The sequence below is a fragment of the Pristis pectinata genome, chromosome 10, assembly GCF_009764475.1.
Source record: "Pristis pectinata isolate sPriPec2 chromosome 10, sPriPec2.1.pri, whole genome shotgun sequence".
NCBI classification, from domain to species: Eukaryota; Metazoa; Chordata; class Chondrichthyes; order Rhinopristiformes; family Pristidae; genus Pristis; species Pristis pectinata.
The window spans coordinates 45,526,347-45,546,608 of NC_067414.1; the positions used below are offsets into that span (position 1 = coordinate 45,526,347).

A 20,262-nucleotide genomic window follows, 5' to 3' on the forward strand; every position below is an offset into this window, starting at 1 on the left:
GAAGAACGAACATAACATGGTGTCAGAAGTTGGTGTGAGGTCTGAACAAAAAGTAAATGAATACTGTGTGCAATTGAGAAAGACAATCAGTGAGTACGAAAGAAAAGCTGTAAAAAGATGGAGAAAAAGCCGGCTGGCGTGGCGAAGGAACACATTGTTCCTGAAGTTCAGCAGTCACTGGATTTGCCGAGAGAGAGTCAGGTGAGAGGCCAAGAGTTCCCGTTATGGATAAGCTAAGTCCTCCCAAGCCTATGCCGTTTACTGGCAATTTAGCCGATAATTGGAACCGCTTCAAACAGCGATTCAACATATATTTAGATGCCAGTGGAGTGGGAAGGAATGATGAAAAATTGAAAGCATCTATTTTTCTGCACGTGATTGGCGAAGATGCTTTGGACATCTGTAACAGCTTTCAAATTGATGAGACAGCTTTTGAGTTGGGCACCTTGATGGAAAAATTTGAGGAGTATTTTATCCCAAGTAAAAACATCACATTTGAGAGATATAAATTTTTTTTCCTGTGACCAGAAACAAGGTGTTAGCTTCGACCAATACTTAGCTGAGCTTCACACACTGAGTAAGTCTTGTGAATTTGGAGATTTGAGAAATTCACTAGTTAAAGACAGAATAGTTTGTCGAATTCCAGATAATGGACTCAGAGAAAGACTGTTGCGTGAAAAAGATGTGACCCTGGAAAAGGTGGTGAATATGTTTAGGTCAGCAGAAACCACATGAGCACAAGCTAAGGAGCTGTACAGAGCAGACACAACAGTGCATGCTGTGAAAACAGAGAAGCAGCTCCCAAGGCATTTCTGAAAGCAACAGCAAATCAAAGAGGAAGGCTCAAACAGCAAATGCAGCAGATGTGGAGGTAGATACATACCAAAGATGTGCCCTGCTTATGGGAAGTCCTGCAATAGCTGTGGGAAGAAGAATCACTTTGCAAGGTGCTGCAAAGCTGGGGCTAACAAGAGAAAGGTGCACACAGTTGATGAGAAAATGGAGGAATTCTTTGTGGATTCTGTACAGACTTTGGCTGCTGGTAAAACAGAATGGATTGTTCCAGTAACTGTGAATATGACAGTAATTCCATTCAAGCTTGACACCGGAGCTCAGGGGAATCTGTTATCCATGAATGATTATAAGACTCTCACAGTAAAGAGTAAGATTTACCCTGTGAAGTTAAAAGTGACAGGCTACACTGGAGAGAAAATTCCAGTAAAAGGGGGCTGTATGGTAACCTTTAAGCACAAGGGGCAGCACTTAAAATCACAGCTACTGATTGTAGAAAAGAGAGTACAGCCAGTATTAGATCTGAGTGCATGTGAAAAGCTCAACCTCGTGAAAAGAGTTTTCATAGTAGCTTCACATACCAAAGATGACCACACAACACTCATGGAAGAGTGTGCAGATGTCTTTGAGGAGTTTGGATGCTTACCTGGTGTACACAAAATTCACATAGATGAGGCAGTGGCTCCTGTTGTCCATGCATGCAGAAAAGTTCCGTTTCAACTTAGAGATAAACTTAAACAAGAACTAGCACGCATGGAACAGATGGATGTCATACAGAAAATTGAAGAACCAACAGATGGGGTGAGTTCACTCGTCATTGTGCAAAAGAAAAAATGGAGCATTGCGGATATGTCTAGACCCAAGAGATCTCAATAAAGCCATCAAGAGAGAGCATTTTAAATTGCCAACACAGGAGGAGATCATGTCCCGGTTTTCAGGTGCCAAATGGTTTAGCAAGCTCGACGCACCGTCTGGGTTTTGGCAGATGAAGCTTGATGAGGCAAGTTCGAGACTGTGCACTGTTAACACACCACGGGGAAGATATCGCTATCTTCGGCTGCCATATGGGATCCTGTCCGCACCAGAAGTCTACCATAAAACCATCTACATGATTTGAGGGCATACCTGGTGTTGAGACTATGATGGATGACATCATTGTCTGGGGGTCCACCAAGGAGGAACACGATACTCGACTGAGACAAGTGCTTGACGTGACAAGGAATGTCAATTGAAATTAAATAAAGAGGAAATGTGAGTTTGGTGTTAAGACACTGATCTTCATAGGAGAGGTCATATCTTAAGAGGGAGTGAAGCCTGACCAAGAAGATGTCAGCCATTAAAAACATGGAGAGGCCTCAAAACAGAGGAGGTGAGACATTTCTTAGGGATGGTGACTTACCTGGCTAAGTTCATCCCACGACTGTCAACAGTGTCAGCACCACTTAGGTCACTCCTTGAGCAACAAATATGAATGGATTTGGTCCCATGAGCAAGAAGAGTGTTTCCAGACATTGAAAAGGGTCCTAACTGAAGAGCCCGTGCTGAAGTTTTTATGATCCGGAAAGGTGTATCAGGATATCAGCTGATGCGTCCCAGCACGACCTTGGATCAGTACTACTGCAGCAGCATGTTGGCAAATGGCAACCTGTGGCCTATGCATCAAGGGCTTTATCAAGTGTGTAAGCCAATTATGCACAAATAGAGAAAGAGCTTCTCGCCACTACATATGCATGTGAAAGGTTCCATCAGTACATCTATGGGCAAGCTATTGAAGTGGAGACAGACCATAAACCATTGGTCTCAATTACGTCCAAACCACTGAATGACTGTCCCATGAGGATACAGCGCATGTTGCTAAGGCTGCAGAAATATGATGTGAAGATGATCTACACACCGGGAAAATATATGTTTGCTGCTGATGCTCTGTCTCAAGCAGTCGACAAGACAGAAAAGAGAGACCAACAGGTTAATGCAGATATACAGGCCCATGTTGACGTGATTGTCACCTCTCTTCCAGTATCTCCGGTAGAACAGAGCAGATTAGGAAAGCAGCAGAGGCAGATGAAACAATGAAAGTACTCAAGGATACAATACGGAAAGGATGGCCAGCAGCAAATACTGTCCAATGTGTATTCGGGATTATTGGGCATGCAGAGCTGAACTGTCAGTAGTGAAAGATATGGTTTTCAAAGGGAACAGGTTTCTGATTCCAGTGTCACTACGCAAGGAGATGCTCCAGAAGATACACGAAGGGCATCTTGGGGAGGAAAAATGTAAACGTAGAGCATGTGAAGTGATGTACTGGCCAAGAATGAACCAAGACATCAGCCAGTACGGACTGCTTCAAGTGAAATATGCCTTACCTACAGACCAATGCAGCAAGCAGAACCACTTACAACACACCTGCAGAAAGGACCAAAAAGGACCATAATACCACCTCAGAGACTGATTGAAAGCTGCTGAGTCGGACAAGGGTTCTTGGCAGGTTTATAAGGACAAAGTATTGTGTTTTGTTTTGTGTCCTCAAGTTCAATTGATAACTTAGCACACCATAGCTAACCAACAGCGGATTCATAATTGAGGAAGCATAATTAAGTCTTTAGTACCATCATCTCTCTCAAAATACTGAGAAAATTAGTAACTAAAATAAAAAATGTTAGGAAGTATTCTTTCAATGGCTTTCTCCACCACAGGCAGAAATAGTCTCAGCAACTTCACACACAAAACAACATTGCAACAGCCAATCAGTTAGTCACATTATTCTTAAAGTGGTATAGCCTTAACATAGCTACGATAGCTTCCAACTGATATTACATACTACAGAAATGTTACTTCTTCAAAAGCTCACAATGCCATCAGATTCCTAGTTAAGCTTAATTATCTTGCAATTAGGTAACTGAAAAAATTCTCTTAAGACAGCAAGGATAAGAGGTAGCTGAGATTATCCATTCCTGAAACACTGTCTTTGTGATTCTTTTTCTTGCCATCCTAAAAGGTAATAATACCTGAAGAATGTTGAACCTAAAGTAAACCTGTGTCTTACTTTAGCAGCCCTGGTGCCATCATGTTGACTACACTACTCAAGTTAGCATGTAACCTTTTAGTGAAATATTATCTTGTGTTTGCATCCTCTGAATAACCTTGGCTCTGCAGCCTTACAGCTAAAACCTTTGCAGTCCCTACCCCGAATAGTGCAAGCACATAAGGTAATACAAACTAACGCAAAGTACAAAATCAATCGGAACTCATCAATTCTGTCTTCTTTGGACTTCTTATAAAAACTTCATTGTATTTGCCTTTCAAGAATAAAAAAATAAAAATGCACAAACAACATTAAGATGGATCTATTATGCCAATAAGGGACTATCTCTCACATCTCCATTTGTCTGCCTGTACCATTTTTCCATTTGATCAGTGTCTCTCTGATACAACTGTACCACACAACTGACTGGGGCTGCAAAGAAAAAAAAGATTCTTTTAAAAAAGATGTTTTAAAATCTACTTCTCAGGGATACTGAATACATATTAGGTCATACCAGAAAATGAAAGCCTAAACTGATGCTCATAAATAGGCAGAGTTGTCAAGAAATTGGAGTTCACTTTCTTTTGGTACATTAAACATGTGCTGCCTATAATGCGAACACCCATCCCATTTCCTGAAAAAAATCAGAAAAATAGTGAATTGCAAAATAGATGAGAAGTAGCACATGAATTAGTGCGCTAAAATGGGATCTCTGCTTTTCCTGTGCAGATCCCAATGCAGAGCTGGCAGCTGCCATGCTGAGCACCAAGTACTGAAAAACTCTCACAGTATGGCAGCAGAAAAACATTGTCAATGAGGTGATGGAAGGCAGAGGAGAGAGGACAATGCATGCTTTGCTATGGCTGGCACCACCCACCTGAGGAGCAGGCTTGATTGCCTCCCATGCCATGAGAGGCCCCAAGCCACTGTGAGGTGTGGGCTGATCACTGCAGACAGATCATATGACAGAAACAATTTTGCTTTTATAATCAGTGAAGGGAGCCCCAATGAATTACTTAACATTATGCTCACTGTTGAAAAGTGAGGCTGGGAGATAGTGAGTGAGATATTAATGTGACTATGCTGACCCTTTAGATGCTGATTCATTCCCAAACCCTGACTAACGTGTTCCTGGTTTTGTTGAGCACCAGTAACCACAGTTATAGAGCTGCAATTTCTGCCTTGTCAAGAAAATGTGCAGTTCATGACCCATGGCCACTGCTGGAAAGGAGCATTTTGTGCCATGCTCTTTTGGTTGGACTCTCGTGCTCTTTTAAAGTTCAAAAATGTTTCAGTTAATGGCTCAATTGGAAGGCAGTGGATACGCAAGGATTCCATCAGTGAACAGCCAAACTAGATTCCTGCTTAATCCTGTATTAAACTTGAGTTTATGACCTTTCTGATACCAAAGTGAAAGTGTACCTTGAAGATGCTGATAATAATCTGTTAAGGATAAGAGGACAGTTGGGACCTTGCTGAAAACTAGGAATTAGAATAGGTGAATTCAACCCCACATTAGGTACAAAGAGCGATACAGATGGAATGAATGCAGAAAGGGGGGGGGGGAGAGAAAAGGGGGGGGGGAGAGAAAAGGGGGGGGGAGAGAAAAGGGGGGGGGGAGGAGAAAAGGGGGGGGGGAGGAGAAAAGGGGGGGGGAGAGAAAAGGGGGGGGGAGAGAAAGGGGGGGGGGAGAGAAAAGGGGAGAGAAAAGGGGGGGGGGAGAGAAAAGGGGGGGGGGGAGAGAAAAGGGGGGGGGGAGAGAAAAGGGGGGGGGGAGAGAAAAGGGGGGGGGGAGAGAAAAGGGGGGGGGGAGAGAAAGGGGGGGTGAGAGAAAGGGGGGGGAGAGAAAGGGGGGGGGGAGAGAAAGGGGGGGGGGAGAGAAAAGGGGGGGGGAGAGAAAAGGGGGGGGGAGAGAAAAGGGGGGGGGGAGAGAAAAGGGGGGGGGAGAGAAAAGGGGGGGGGAGAGAAAAGGGGGGGGGAGAGAAAGGGGGGGGGGAGAGAAAGGGGGGGGGAGAGAAAAGGGGGGGGGAGAGAAAAGGGGGGGGAGAGAAAAGGGGGGGGAGAGAAAAGGGGGGGGAGAGGAAAAGGGGGGGGGAGAGAAAAGGGGGGGAGAGAAAAGGGGGGAGAGAAAAGGGGGGGGAGAGAAAAGGGGGGGGAGAGAAAAGGGGGGGGAGAGAAAAGGGGGGGGAGAGAAAAGGGGGGGGAGAGAAAAGGGGGGGAGAGAAAAGGGGGGGGAGAGAAAAGGGGGGGGGAGAGAAAGGGGGGGGAGAGAAAGGGGGGGAGAGAAAGGGGGGGTGAGAGAAAGGGGGGGGAGAGAAAGGGGGGGGAGAGAAAGGGGGGGGAGAGAAAGGGGGGGAGAGAAAGGGGGGGAGAGAAAGGGGGGGGAGAGAAAGGGGGGGGGAGAGAAAGGGGGGGGGGAGAGAAAGGGGGGGGAGAGAAAGGGGGGGGAGAGAAAGGGGGGGGAGAGAAAGGGGGGGGAGAGAAAGGGGGGGGAGAGAAAGGGGGGGGAGAGAAAGGGGGGGGAGAGAAAGGGGGGGAGAGAAAGGGGGGGAGAGAAAGGGGGGGGAGAGAAAGGGGGGGGAGAGAAAGGGGGGGGAGAGAAAGGGGGGGGAGAGAAAGGGGGGGGAGAGAAGGGGGGGGAGAGAAGGGGGGGGAGAGAAGGGGGGGGAGAGAAGGGGGGAGAGAAGGGGGGGAGAGAAGGGGGGGAGAGAAGGGGGGAGAGAAGGGGGAGAGAAGGGGGGAGAGAAGGGGGGGAGAGAAGGGGGGGAGAGAAGGGGGGGAGAGAAGGGGGGGAGAGAAGGGGGGGAGAGAAGGGGGGGAGAGAAGGGGGGGAGAGAAGGGGGGAGAGAAGGGGGGGAGAGAAGGGGGGGAGAGAAGGGGGGGAGAGAAGGGGGGGGAGAGAAGGGGGGAGAGAAGGGGGGGGAGAGAAAGGGGGAGAGTGTGCAAGTAAAAGAGGCAAAAGAAAGATAGTTTAAAGAAAATTAAGAACTATTACAATACTTGTTCGATTATAATGGTGGGGGGGAGGGGGGAGGGGGAGAGGCGGAGAGAAAGGGAGAGTGTGCAAGTAAAAAAAGCAAAAGAAAGATAGTTTAAAGAAAATTAAGAAATATTACAATACGTTCAATTATAATGGGGGCGAGAGGGGGGGAGGGGGGAGGGGGGAGGGGGAGGGGGGAGGGGGAGGGGGAGAGAGTGTGCAAGTAAAAAGAGGCAAAAGAAAGATAGTTTAAAGAAAATGAAGACATATTACAATACTTGTTCGATTATAATGGTGGGGGAGGGGGGAGGGGGAGGGGAGGGGGAGGGGGAGAGAGTGTGCAAGTAAAAGAGGCAAAGAAAGATAGTTTAAAGAAAATGAAGACATATTACAATACTTGTTCGATTATAATGGTGGGGGAGGGAGAGGTGAGAGGGGGAGGGGGGAGAGAAATAAAGAGGGAGAGTGTGCAAGTGAAAAGAGGCAAAAGAAAAGATAGTTTAAAGAAAATTAAGAAATATTACAATACTTGTTCGATTACAATGGTCTGCTGTGCTGACTAGGTCCTTTGTAATGCACAAAGGATCTCTACAGTGCCATAGCAATAAGACACATTCAATGGATTGTTCTCCGGTCTGATTGAACTTTAGGGTCATATGAGACTGTTATACAGTTAATAGTGCAGTTAGTCCTGTGCACCTCCCCATCCCCTGACCTTATTCTGACTTCTACCCTCTTCTTTTCCAGTCCTGATGAAGGGTCTCAACCCAAAATGTTGACTCTTTATTTTCCGCCATAGATGCTGCCTGACCTGCTGAGTTCCTCCAGTGTTTTGTGTGTGCTGGTCCAGATTCCAGCATCTGCAGAATCACATACATCTCCATAGTACAGTTAATCCCTTGCCACACCAGACAGAAATTACCCAAGGTCTTTATTTAATTCAAAATTGAGTCAGTTCAAATTCAATGAGTTACTTTTCATCTGATCTGAATTTACACAGCAATTTCTGTGCCATATTCTTCTCCAATTATCACAGGGAAGTAGTTAAATCTAAAATAATAGCCAAGTAAAACATGGAGGAAGAGTGCATAAAGATGATCATGTCAGCTACTTGGTTTAGGTTCTAAATTGTCCGTAATACTGTAAACAACTAATCCATTATTTATAGGCAAGAATACTGTAGTTTAAGAATATTAAAAATATTTATATCCATGTAATAAATACAGATGTGTTAAGATAGATACTTAATAATTAGAGCCATCTACACCAAATACAGTATTGTTGATCGTACAAAAAACTAATTTATTTTTATTATTGCAAAACTGCTACTGCCATGTCTGCCTACATAATAACAATAATCTTTCAAGAAAATCCATTATGTGTGAAATATTGAGACATTCCAGAGATTTGATGAGATGTAATATAAAGACAATCTTTTTTTTTCCTGCATATTATCACATAGCTTCTCTATGTTTCAGTGTCAGCCCTTGTATGTGTCCTTGAAACTGGTTATTTATGCCCATCATAATAGAGAAATAATATAAGAAAGGATAATCTGTTAATATTAGAGAGCCTCAATACATTATATTAGATGTTCCACTTGCCAAATCAGCCTCAATTAGCTGTATCCTCAAATGGTGTACAACTATTATATGATACACAATTGAAACAGAGATGATATGTGTACCAGATTTTATGTCCAAAAAAAGTTTCTAGATTATCATGTGGTCCAATAGAAGATGAACACAAGCAGAAGTACTACCACTGCGCATAGTTGATCACCTATTCATCACTGCATACCCACAGAAAATTCAACACCTTCATTTCTAGTTGCAATTGGATGGCAGAGACACTTCAGAACAGAGCAAATGTTGACCCAGAGTTTCTCTTTGGATTTAGTTTTATGCATTGTTCAAATGAACTATTTTACCACATTTTTGTTACTTGTTTCTTGAGAGTCTCTTTAGAGTGATGTAACTAAACTAGATAATTACAACCAGATAATTATAATCAAACTTAACAACATTGCTTGAATTTGAAACAAAAACACTAAACACTTTTGATGACCTAGCCATATCCATTACTACAAATAAAACTCTCAACATTTTAAAATGAAGCATGTTCATGTTTAGCAGATTACTACACCCATGGTTATTGCTTTAAGCATCAGCTGCTTCTAACACAAGAGATCTACTTTCACCCATAACTATAAACACTCTCATACCTTAAAGTAAATATTTTTTTTTACACACACAGCTAGTTCAAAATCTCACCAACCTTCAATGCTATCTGAACTTGAAGTGCCTATTCCAGTGTCTCCACTATCGGAGGTAGCGCTGAATCTTCTGCTGGTGTTGTTCCGACCACTGGTCAAAAGTGTGGGGGCTGGCCACACTGCCTCATAACCTGGAACCCATCCTGTATGTGGAACATCAGGACCTGGGCAATGATAGATTGAAGCATGGATTAGAAAAACTGATAGATTTTTGTCTGTAAACAGGGTTAATACTACAAGAATATTACAAGAGAAAACAAAAACCTGAAGGCAACCCTGCAATTCTCTGTTTTGAAAGTTTGTATTTAATTTCACGCAACTCACTCCATGACTTTGCTTCAGTTTCAAATACATTTGTGAAGCACGTGGTCAGAAGGCAGACCTGCCTCACTGTTTTACAGCCATAGACAATGTACTTCATTGTCAAAATTTTAACATAGGAAGTATGCCCAGAACCAAAAATAACCACTCCTTTACACTGGCAGAATTGCTGTATTCTTGCAGCCACCTCCTCCAATTTGCTGTTTAACTGTCCACCACTATTCAGATGTAACAGGACTGCTGAGCTTTGATCCAATCCAAAGGTTGAGAGATTGGGCAGTTCTGTCTGTTGTTTTTGCTATTTAGTGCATGTGTAGGCAGCAATGTCACTCCCAGTCTACCTTAGATAGCATCTAAAAAATCTGCAGATGGTGAAAACCCAAAATAACAAAAACAGAAAATGCTGAAGGTTCTCAACAGGTCAGGCAGTATTTACAGAGACACAGAGACAGTCGATGAAAACTAAAATAAGTAAGGGAAACAAGTGTATTTAAAGCTACAGAGAGAAAGAGCTGAAGCTAAGACAGGGTGATGAATATTCATTGATTATAGCAGATCTGTATGGAAAAGTTTAAACAGAGGGAGACGAATGAGGGTAGAGTAGACGAAAAGAACACTGGAATTGAGAGAAGCAGTTTCTGGATAACTGAAATAAGTGCAGAAAATAGAAAACAGATCAGCTATGATTAACAAGCATTTATCATTCTCTTGGGCAACATCAATAGTATTTGTCTCCACCCTATCACAAACATACCCTTTGTCTTCTCCACTCCCCCCACTCTGTCTGCAGCTGAAAACATGCTTATTTATTCACGTTTCCCATTCTTATGAAATGTCATCAACCCGAAACATTACTTCTGTTTCTCCCTCTATCAATACTGCCTGACCTGCTGAGTATCTTCGGCATTTTCTGATTTTATTTCTAAATTAAAAGAGCCAACACAAGTCATAGCCAGTTTCACAAAACCATTCTTGTTCCTCTGGAAGGATAGATTTTACCAGAGGTGGTCATACAGTGGCAACCAGATGGGAGTGTGTGGCCCTGGAAGTGCTCATCATTAACTCAGACTCCATAAAGTCTTATGGTATCAGGTCAAATGTGATCAAGAAAACCCCTCCAGCTTACTACCTACTGTCCTCCCTCAATGCTCATGTTGAACAGCACTGGGAGGAAACACCAAGAATAGCAAGACCACAAACATACTATGTGTAGAAAATTTCAAAATGTCCATCACCAAGTGTGGCTTGGTAGCAACACCACTGATCCAGTTGTTTGTGTCCTAAAGGACATAGTTAGCAGATTGGAAGTGTGTTAAGTAATGATCAATCCAACAAGAGGTTTAAACCTTGTCCCCACCAAGCTACTTGTAGAAGATGCACCTGTCCATGATAACATGGATAGAAGTAACCACTGCACAGTTCCAGCCCCACAGGAAGTCATTCTAAATGAGACAAACTCAGAAGAGATTCAGCAAATCAAATCTGGACATCTGTGAGGTGCTGTGGACCTCTCAGATGTCCACCACAACCAGACTTACGGCCCAACAAATCTCTTACTCCGCCATTGTAAGGCAAGGTACCAACTCTGGTTCAATGCAGAGGGAGGTGGGAGAGGTGGGGGAACCCAAGCATAGATTCTGGTGAATCTGTAACAAGGGAATGCACACTGTCAAAAACAGAATGCAATATAATATCTATAATATCCCACAGCCATTAATCAGGTCAAAGTTTTGAGTTCTCCTATATCTTGTCATTAATGGAGGTAGACAGTTAAACAGCCAAAAGATAGGGTACAGGCTGGCCCAGCATGTGAGTGCCAAAGACAAGGTCAAAGTACGTTTAATCAGAACTACAAAATGGATGATTCATCTCAGCTTCCTCCTGAGATCCCCACCATCATAGAAGCCAGTCTTCAACAAGCTCAATTCTCTCTATGTGATATCAAAAAACTGCTGAGAGCACTGGATGCAGCAAAGACCATGACACCAGACAATATCTCAGAGGTAGTACTGAAGACTTACACTCTACAATTCTATCTGTGCCTCTAGCCAAGCTGTTCCTGTATAACTACAACAGTAGCATCTAACCAACAGTGTAGAAAATTGCTCTGTTTGCGAAAAGCAGGACAAATCCAGTCTGGCTAATTATCATACATCAGCTGTAGGTGTCATCAACAGTGTAATCAAACAATATTTACTCATTTATAATCTACTCAACGATATCCATTCAGCTGCTGACCTTATTGCAGCCTTAAACTAACAAGGATCCAAGAGCTGAATTCTAGAGGTGAGCTGGGAGTGACTGCCCTCGATATCAAGGCAGCATTTGACCAAGTGTAGTATCAATGAGCCTTGGTAAAACTAGTCAGTGGACATCAAGGGCAAAAACTTGTATTATAATACGTGAAAGGAAGATGGTTATGGCTGTTGGAAGTCAACCATCCAAGCAGCAGGACATCATTGCAGGAGTTTCTCAGAGCAATATCTTGGCCCAACCATCTTCAGCTGCTTCATCAATGACTTTCCACTCAATAGATCAGAAGTGAGTATACTCACTGATGATGGCACATTGTTCAAACCCATTTGCAGCTCTCAGAAAATGAAGCAGTCCACCTTTCTATGCAGCAGGAGCTAGACAATATTCAGATGGGGGCTGCTAAGTGGTAAGTAATATTCAAGGCACAGAAGTATCAGGCAATGGTCATCTCCAGAAGTGAAATAGTTTCAGGGTTAAAAGTACAACATACCCCTCCCTAATCTTAACATCATGTCCTTCTCCTGAGTGAATGCAGGTGCAAAGTATTCATTAAGGACCTCACCCACTTCCTCTGGCTTACACATAAATTGCCTCCTTTGTCCTGAAGTGGACCTACCCTTTACCTTACTACCCTCTTGCTCCTAATACATGTTTAAAATTTCTTGGGATTCTCCTTAATCGTACTTACCAGGGACATTTTATGGCCCCTTTCAGTCCTTCTAATTTCTTGTACATGTTCTTTCCTGCTTCTTTTATATTCCTCAAGGTCCTTGTCCAATTTCAGCTTCCTAAACCTTGCATATGCTTCCTTTCTCTTTTTTTGACTAAACTTACAATAGCTCTCGCCATTCAAGGTTCCCAAACCTTGCCATCCTAGTCTTTCATCCTCACAGGAACATGCTGGTCCTGAACTCCAATCAACTAGCTTTAAAAGACTTCCACATGACAGATGTAGTTTTAGCCTCAGAGCCACTCCCAATCTACTTTTTCCAGTTACCGTCTAATACTGGTGTAATTAGCTTTCCCCCAATTCAGTACTTTCACCCAAAAACTAGTCTTATCCTTAGCCATCTTAAAACTTATGAAATTACAGTAACTGTTCCCCACTGAAAATTTGATCACCTAGCCAGGTTCATTCTCCAATATAACATTTAGTATTACCCATCCCAAGTTGGACAATCTACATATTGTTTGAAGAAACCCTCCTGCATGCACCTAACAAATTTTGCCACATCTAAGCCCCTGGCACTATTGGGGTGGAAGTTAAAATTGCCTGCTACAAATAGCCCCGTTGTTTTTACATCTTTCCACGGCCTGCCAGCATACCTGTTCCTCTAACTCCTGCTGGCTATAGGGAAGCCTGTAGTACAATGTTATCAAATTGATTGCACCCTTTTTCTTCCTGAGCTCCACCCATATGGCCTTGTTGGATGAGCTCTCTAAAATGTTCTCTCTTAGCACAGCCATGACATTCTCTCTTATCAATAGTGCAACTCCTCCACCTCTTTTGAATCCTACTCTGTCATGTCCAAAACATCTATACCCTGGAAAGTGAAGTTATCAGTCCTGCCCTTCCCTTAATGTTTCCGTACTGGCTACAATGCTATAATCCTATGTACATCCTGTGATATCGATGACATCCTGCTACAATGAAAGACAAGGACAGAATGCCAAAGTTATCCTGGAATTTGAAAAACACGATGCTGGAGGAACTCAGCAGGCCAGACAGCATCCGTGGAGAAAAGCAGGCGGTCAACTTCCTGAAGAAGGGTCCTGGCCCGAAACATCGAACACCTGCTTTTCTCCACGGATGCTGCCTGGCCTGCTGAGTTCCTCCAGCATCATCATGTTTTTCATCTGGATTCCAGCATCTGCAGTCCTTTGTTTCTTCCTCTTATCCTGGAAGTTAATGGAGCCATCTGCACTGAATCAAGTATGAATTTCTAAATCAAAGGAGATTGCACTTTGAAGACTTAGAACAAGATACCACTGGCAACAGAAAAGGATTCAATTGTTCTAGAGATTTTTTCCAGACCATTATCTACTCCAGATGAGAAACCAACAGGTGCAACAAAGTTCAAATGAAAGTTTTCAAAGGAAAATATCCATGAATATCTGAAGTGAAGAGTGATATAGGACAAGAAAAAATTAGGAAACTGAAACACACTATCCTGATATGTGTTGAATGGTTTGCTTGCACAAGGTAAATTTTAATTGTTCCTTTGACTGAAGGTCAAATTCTAAGGTTGGCTTTTAATTCATTAAATACAGGAGAAACTGGGGCAGTTCACAGCATAAGCTTTGAAGAATATTAATTAATACATAGATTAAAACATAGATGTATTTTGGGTGGATCTTCAGGGGCTCAGGCTGTTTGATGGCCACTCACCTGTAGCCCAGAGAAGTGAGTATCCTGATAAGAGATACTCCATTGTCAACAGTCCAGTAAATAACATGAATGAAGTTCTTCATCAAAAAAATGGAGTAGATTCAAATGGAAACCTCCATCTTCCTCCCCTTTTACTTCAAATATTTATTATTTCCTTCAGAGATGTACTTAAAACCCAAAATATTTGACCTACATTTGCCTCAGCGAAAGAGCTGAATAATAGAGCAAGGAATTGTGCCATATATGAGCAAAAGTTAGAAGTTGCATAATTAATGTTGGTGTAAGGAGAGAAGCTGTTGAACGCTTTGCTACAACAAATGGGAAAAATGGAGCCATGAGGTCTGTTTGCGAGCTCTGTTGTTATAGAGTTATTGCGCTGTACAGCAGAGAAACAGGCCCTTCAGCTCACCGCATCTATGCCAACCATCATGCCTATTTATAACACACTTGCCTACATTAATTCCATATTCCTCAATGCCCTGCTCATTCAAGTACCTACCCAGATGCTTAAATGTTGTTACTGTTCCTGCCTCCATAATCTCTGGCAGCACATTCCAGATACCAACTACTATTTGAGTGAAAAATAAACTTCTCAGATCTCCTTTAAATCTCTTCCCTCCCATCTTAAACTAACGCCCTCAAATTTTAGACACCCCTACATGGGAAACAGACACTGGTTATCAACCTTATGCCTCTCATAAATTTTATATACCTCTATCATGTCACCTCTCAGCCTCTTTCACTCCAGGGAAAACTGTCCCAGCCCATCCAGTCTCTCCTGATGACTCAAGCCCTCCAATCCAGATAATATCATTGTGAATCTTTTTTTTACATCCTCTCTAGTTTAATCATGCCCTCCCTATAGTGTGGTGACAAGAACTGCATGCAATATTCCAACTGTGACCTAACCAATGTTTTGTACAACTGTAACATGACTTCGCAACTTGTATTCAATGACTTGTCTGATGAAGGCAAGCTGGCTATATGCCCTCCTCACCACCCTGTGTTCCCATTTTCAAGGAATTATGTACTTATATCCCAAGGTTTCATTGTTCAACAATGCTCCCAGCGCCTTGGTTTAACTTCCAAAAAATCATCACTACATCCCCTTCCAAGATAAATTCCATCTGCCATTCCCTTGTGCACTTTCCCAGTTGATCTATATAGCACAGCTCAGCAATCTTCACAGAACTCCATGACTGGAACTGACAGTGCGAAGGGATCAGCAGAGAATGAGTCATCACATGATGGAAATCTCCCACATCTTCATTAGCCCAACTGTGCATTAGAGTACTGATTTATTTTGCACTCTGGTGTATCATTTCAAAATACTTTGCAGCATACATGAAACAAGGTTTTAGGAAAAAAATGATCTTATGATGAATAAACAAACGACTTTCAAAACAGCACATTACTTAATAAAAATATTTTGCTGGTTGTAACATCTGTAGATCCTTCTCTACATTGCTCTTTAGTAGGTCACAGGACAGAGCTTCGAGCCAAACATCATTTAATAATGGACAAAAGTACTCAACAGCAAATGATTGAAACAACAATATATCCGTAGTCATACCACATATCAGTCTTAAAAGATACACATTCTTTATACACTGCAGTGCCTGCCCCAAGAAGTAACACACCCATGACAACAATACATATCTATATATGTAAAATTTTAATTGCCTATTAACATGCACCAATTACCAATATTATACAAATAAATATAAACAAAGTACGTAACAGCCAACAATTATAAAATTTAGCTAGGCATACACTTATTTTCACTTCTGCATTACTCGCATCTTGATCCAATTGATGCCCATAGATGTAGGTACATGGTTTCATCTTCACTAAGTTCTACAGAGTCCCTCCTGAAAAGGTGCTTAACACCAGTTTACTTGGCATTCACTTATTCACAGTGCATATTTTGTCCAATAACTGATTGGTTTGCAGCATCGTCAAAGCACATGCTGATTGTGATGTTTTCAATTGATGCATTGTTCAGTATTGCAGGTGTACAGTAAATTCCATTTAACACACCCAACTTGACTTCTTTGCTCTCTGATTCTAGCACGTGGTTGATTTTCCATCAGGACCGTTATACAACTTTTCTCCCTTGCACTCAAGGCTGGCAAGGACCAGTATCTTTACTGGCAAGCACCTTCTTGAGGGACCTTAATACCCATGCAATTTGCTCTACCTGATCACAATTAAGATATCCTAGTCCAGTTCTAATAAACTTACTCATGTTTTGTACGTCCAATCACATCAATAGTTGTGGCATTATCTTTTTATTTTTCAGCTGTAGTCACGTTGCTCTCTTCTCTGTCCTCAAGCACATACTTGGTCTTGGGAATACCTCCATGCATTCCATATACAAAGCAAAGGACAGAAACCCCTCATACTTTATCAGCTCATTAATACCCAAACCACCTGTCGTCACTACAGCTCTATCAAGAAAAGCCATGTTTTTCTCTCTTTCACTAATGGTCTTGTCACTTCCTCAGCAGCAACATCCGAAACTTATCACTAATGCAGCATCCATAAATTTTCCCTACGTTGCTGGTTAGCAAGGCAAGTAACCAAGCAACTTTACAGATGTCTAACAAAGCCTAACTAACAGCAACATTTATAGCTTTATGTATCCAAAGTCGTACCATATTGGACTAGTTATTAAAGGCATACACACACCACAAAAACATGAATGTGGCACAAGGAAATAAATTCTGTACAGTTTCCCAGTAACTCTCACATCTGATAAAATTAAAATAACTGTAGTCATCATCTTGTGTGAAAGAGTATTTATTTCAGGCATAAATGAAAAGGCACGATACCACTGTTTTAATTCTGAAGCTGCAAAATACAAAAATTAATGCACTCCACTTCTCCCATTTTACTGAAGGGGCTATTTAATTATTTCCTGCCCCACTTGTGTTTGATAATTGTGTTCCTTTAGTACCAGGATGAATTACTATTTTAAAAGAAAAAATAAGAGAGACAATAAGAAGAAATTTCAGATCCATTGCCTGAAAAGAATCTAGATACAAGTCCTCTCCAGGTTATGACAGGGTTCCATTCCCGAGAATTGTTCATAACCCAGTTTGCAAGTCAGAAATGAATGAAAACAGGAGAGGATCACAGAAGTAGCTGTGACAAGAGAGTGAGCAGGCATGGGAAGAGCAGCCATCCAGCCATCAGCCTGTCTCACGGACTCCGTGGGTGAGAGCGTCTGCTCAGTGCTCCCAGCTCTGCTCGGCTTGACCCAGCCATTGAATGTTGCAGCTCAGGTGGTGGGGGGGAGTGGTGGGGCAGTGGTGGGGGAAGGCGGCAGCACCTGGGAATGCCCCATTCCATCTCCACTCAGCAGGGGATGCTTGCAGCCCTACAGCACCCAGCAAATCCATCCCACTGGTCTCCTAAACGCTTGTTCATATATAAAAGCTGTTACAAATTTGGGCAGTGGTAACCTGGGGAGGACCTATTAGTGGCTGCTAGGTAACAGCAACCTGGTCAATGGTTGCTGAAGAAACAGCTATCAAGATCAGTGACCAATGACATTACATCAATCTTTATCAGCAACCAATGTAGGATTACGTGCATTGGCGGTCATTATGTTTACAGCAATTTGGTTTGATGGCCATTAAAGATAGCATAATCTGGTTTGACAGCTACTATAGCAATTGCAACCCAATTCATCTCTTAATAACTGCAATCTGGATTGATGACCATTGTACTAACCCTAGTCTGGATTGGCTCCTAATGGAATAACTGTAATTTGAATAAATGGCCATTGTAATGATAACCTGGTTGTTTCACCTTTAGCTAACAATAATTAGTATTGATGGTTTTTGTAATAATTTCCATCCAAATAACCACCATTCAAATAACCATAAATTAGCAAACGTACTAATTGTAATCCGAATTCACTGCTCTTGTAGCAATGGTTATCTGGTCCCAATCCACTTGTCAATGGTTATAGCATTATTGTCTTTTCCCCACCACTTCCATTAAACTGTAGGATTGTAATGCACCACCCCTAACCCCAGCACCTCACCCCACTCCTATCATCATCCTGAACTTGGCCTCGAAAGAGTAGCAATAAACATACAAGTCCTGGCCAGTAGCCTTGAGCAAGACTGTAGTTATCAACCAAAGGCCGAGCACCAAGTAGTCATTGCTCTTGTGCCCATCCAGTACACCTTTTAAGGTGCACTAGAATTTCTCAGCAGTCGCACCAAAAACAAGTGTAATCCACAAATGTGAAATGGCTCACGGTTTACTGTTACTGAAGGTCATCACCCTGAAACATTATCTCAGCATCTCTCTCTCTCTCCTGATGCTTCCTAACCTGGTGAGCATTTCCATCATCCACAATATTTGGCACTTGTATCATTTCTTTCCATGTTTTTAAATGAGGGAAGTGAAATTCACAACTCCATTGCTTGGTGTCACTTCATTTAAAGTCATAGAATAATACAGCATAGAAATAGGCCCTTCGGCCCAACTTATCCATGCCGATCATGGTGCCCACCAAGCTAGTCCTAGTCCCATTTGCCTGCATTTAGCCCACATCCTTCTAAACCCCTCCTACCCATGTACTTATCTAAATGTCTTTTGAATGCTGTTATTGTACCTGACTCAACCACTTTCTCTGGCAGGTCATTCCATATAATGCACCACCCTCTGCAAGAAGTAGTTTCCTTTCAAGTCCCTTTTAAATCTTTCACCTCTCACCTTAAACCTATGCCATTTAGTTTTTAGTTCCCATTCCTTGGGAAATAGACCAATAAGATTGTATTCACCAGGAAGAAGGAATTAAAGGCAGAGTGGGAAGTAGTAATTAGAGTGGGAGGAATATAAATAGCATCTTAAACCAGTGGGAGATGAATGGCCTGCTTCTGTGCTGTAGATTCTCTGTAAGGATGTGGAATTTACTTTGATTATTACACTGAATGATCATCTACCATTTGCGGAATAAACTAGTTTAATGATAAGTTCTTGACCTCATCCTATCATGTTTGTTTTCCCTAAGCGCATTCTAAATAGCTGAAGCTACACATGGGTGTAAAAGGCAGGAGTGGAAAGTCAGCCTCAGTGAGTAGCACGAAACATGCAAATAATAAAGGCTATGTGGGTGTTCACTTCTTGATCATAAAGTCTCACTGCTGAAGGCAGGTGACATTGAGCTCTGAGACTGCATACATCACTTCTCTTGTCGAATGTTAGTAAAGAAATAATAAACCACACGTGCCTTTCAAGGTTCCCCATTTCCAAGTTTTTTGCAATGCCTTTCTTTCAAGCTACTAACTAAAAGTCTGTTGTTTACATTTTTGCTTTCAGTGCCACCTCTATTCAAAAATCTAATTGTCCATTTTCTCTTTAATTTGCCTTTGATAAGGGAGGGGCAGTGTCCTTGAAATTTTTCCAGTTGGTGTATTAACTAAACTGATTATCCCATTCCACTTTGTTTGGGGAAATGAGGGGCAGTGGGGGCAGGTGGCTATGGGTTTCACTTATTAGATTGGCATACCACTTGGTACAACCAGATTTCTTTCAGGGAACCCAGTGCCCAAAAGCTTTGGATGCCAAGACTAATTGATACTTGGTACTATATTATGCATTTAGCATAGGGAACCCAGAAAAAATTTATACAGTGCAGGCCTGGAATTTCCAGCAGATTATGTTGGCATTAGCCAAACCAAAAGACTGAACATTTTGAATCCAGCAAAAATAGAAGTTCGGCAATATTTTTCCCTAGTTTAAAAGAAATTACACTGGAAGTGGATCCCAACTACAAAACTAGCCATACTCAAGTGCAAATTTGTGAATATGGCTCTGATCTGTCAGCCTTGGAAATGGCTCATAAAATTAGATTTTAAAAAAAGCCACAACAGTCCTATTGGCATGCCTTAAAAGGCTTATTTTCATTTATTGGAGAAATGCTTACACTAAAGAAACTAGTAAATGGTTGTGTACAGTTTTGCTTCTGTTAGTCATTGTCAATTATCTGAAATGGAGTTACTAGTGATAGACCAGGCATTGTGACCAAAGGTGCTTTTTTAGTGATGAAGCTGACTACATCTGAGCACATTAAAACTCTTCAATAATTTTCCCCAAACACAAGAATTAAGAGAGTTTCACAAACATTGCCTAATTGTACTAGCTTTTGGCAAATTTTACATTCAGCAATTTACAAACAAGTTTAAACAGATGCAAGAGTCAAAAGG

General features: G+C 42.1%; 1 protein-coding gene across 3 annotated transcripts in view; it reads right to left on the minus strand.

Moving 5' to 3' along the window:
- cep85l (centrosomal protein 85, like) overlaps positions 1–20,262 on the minus strand; it is a 231,099-nt gene that overhangs the window by 179,615 nt on the left and 31,222 nt on the right. For all 3 annotated transcript variants that reach the window (XM_052025282.1, XM_052025281.1, XM_052025280.1), the window contains exon 2: positions 9,072–9,233. In XM_052025282.1, coding sequence (XP_051881242.1) covers positions 9,072–9,233 — 162 coding nt within the window. The remainder of the gene's footprint in view (positions 1–9,071; positions 9,234–20,262) is intronic.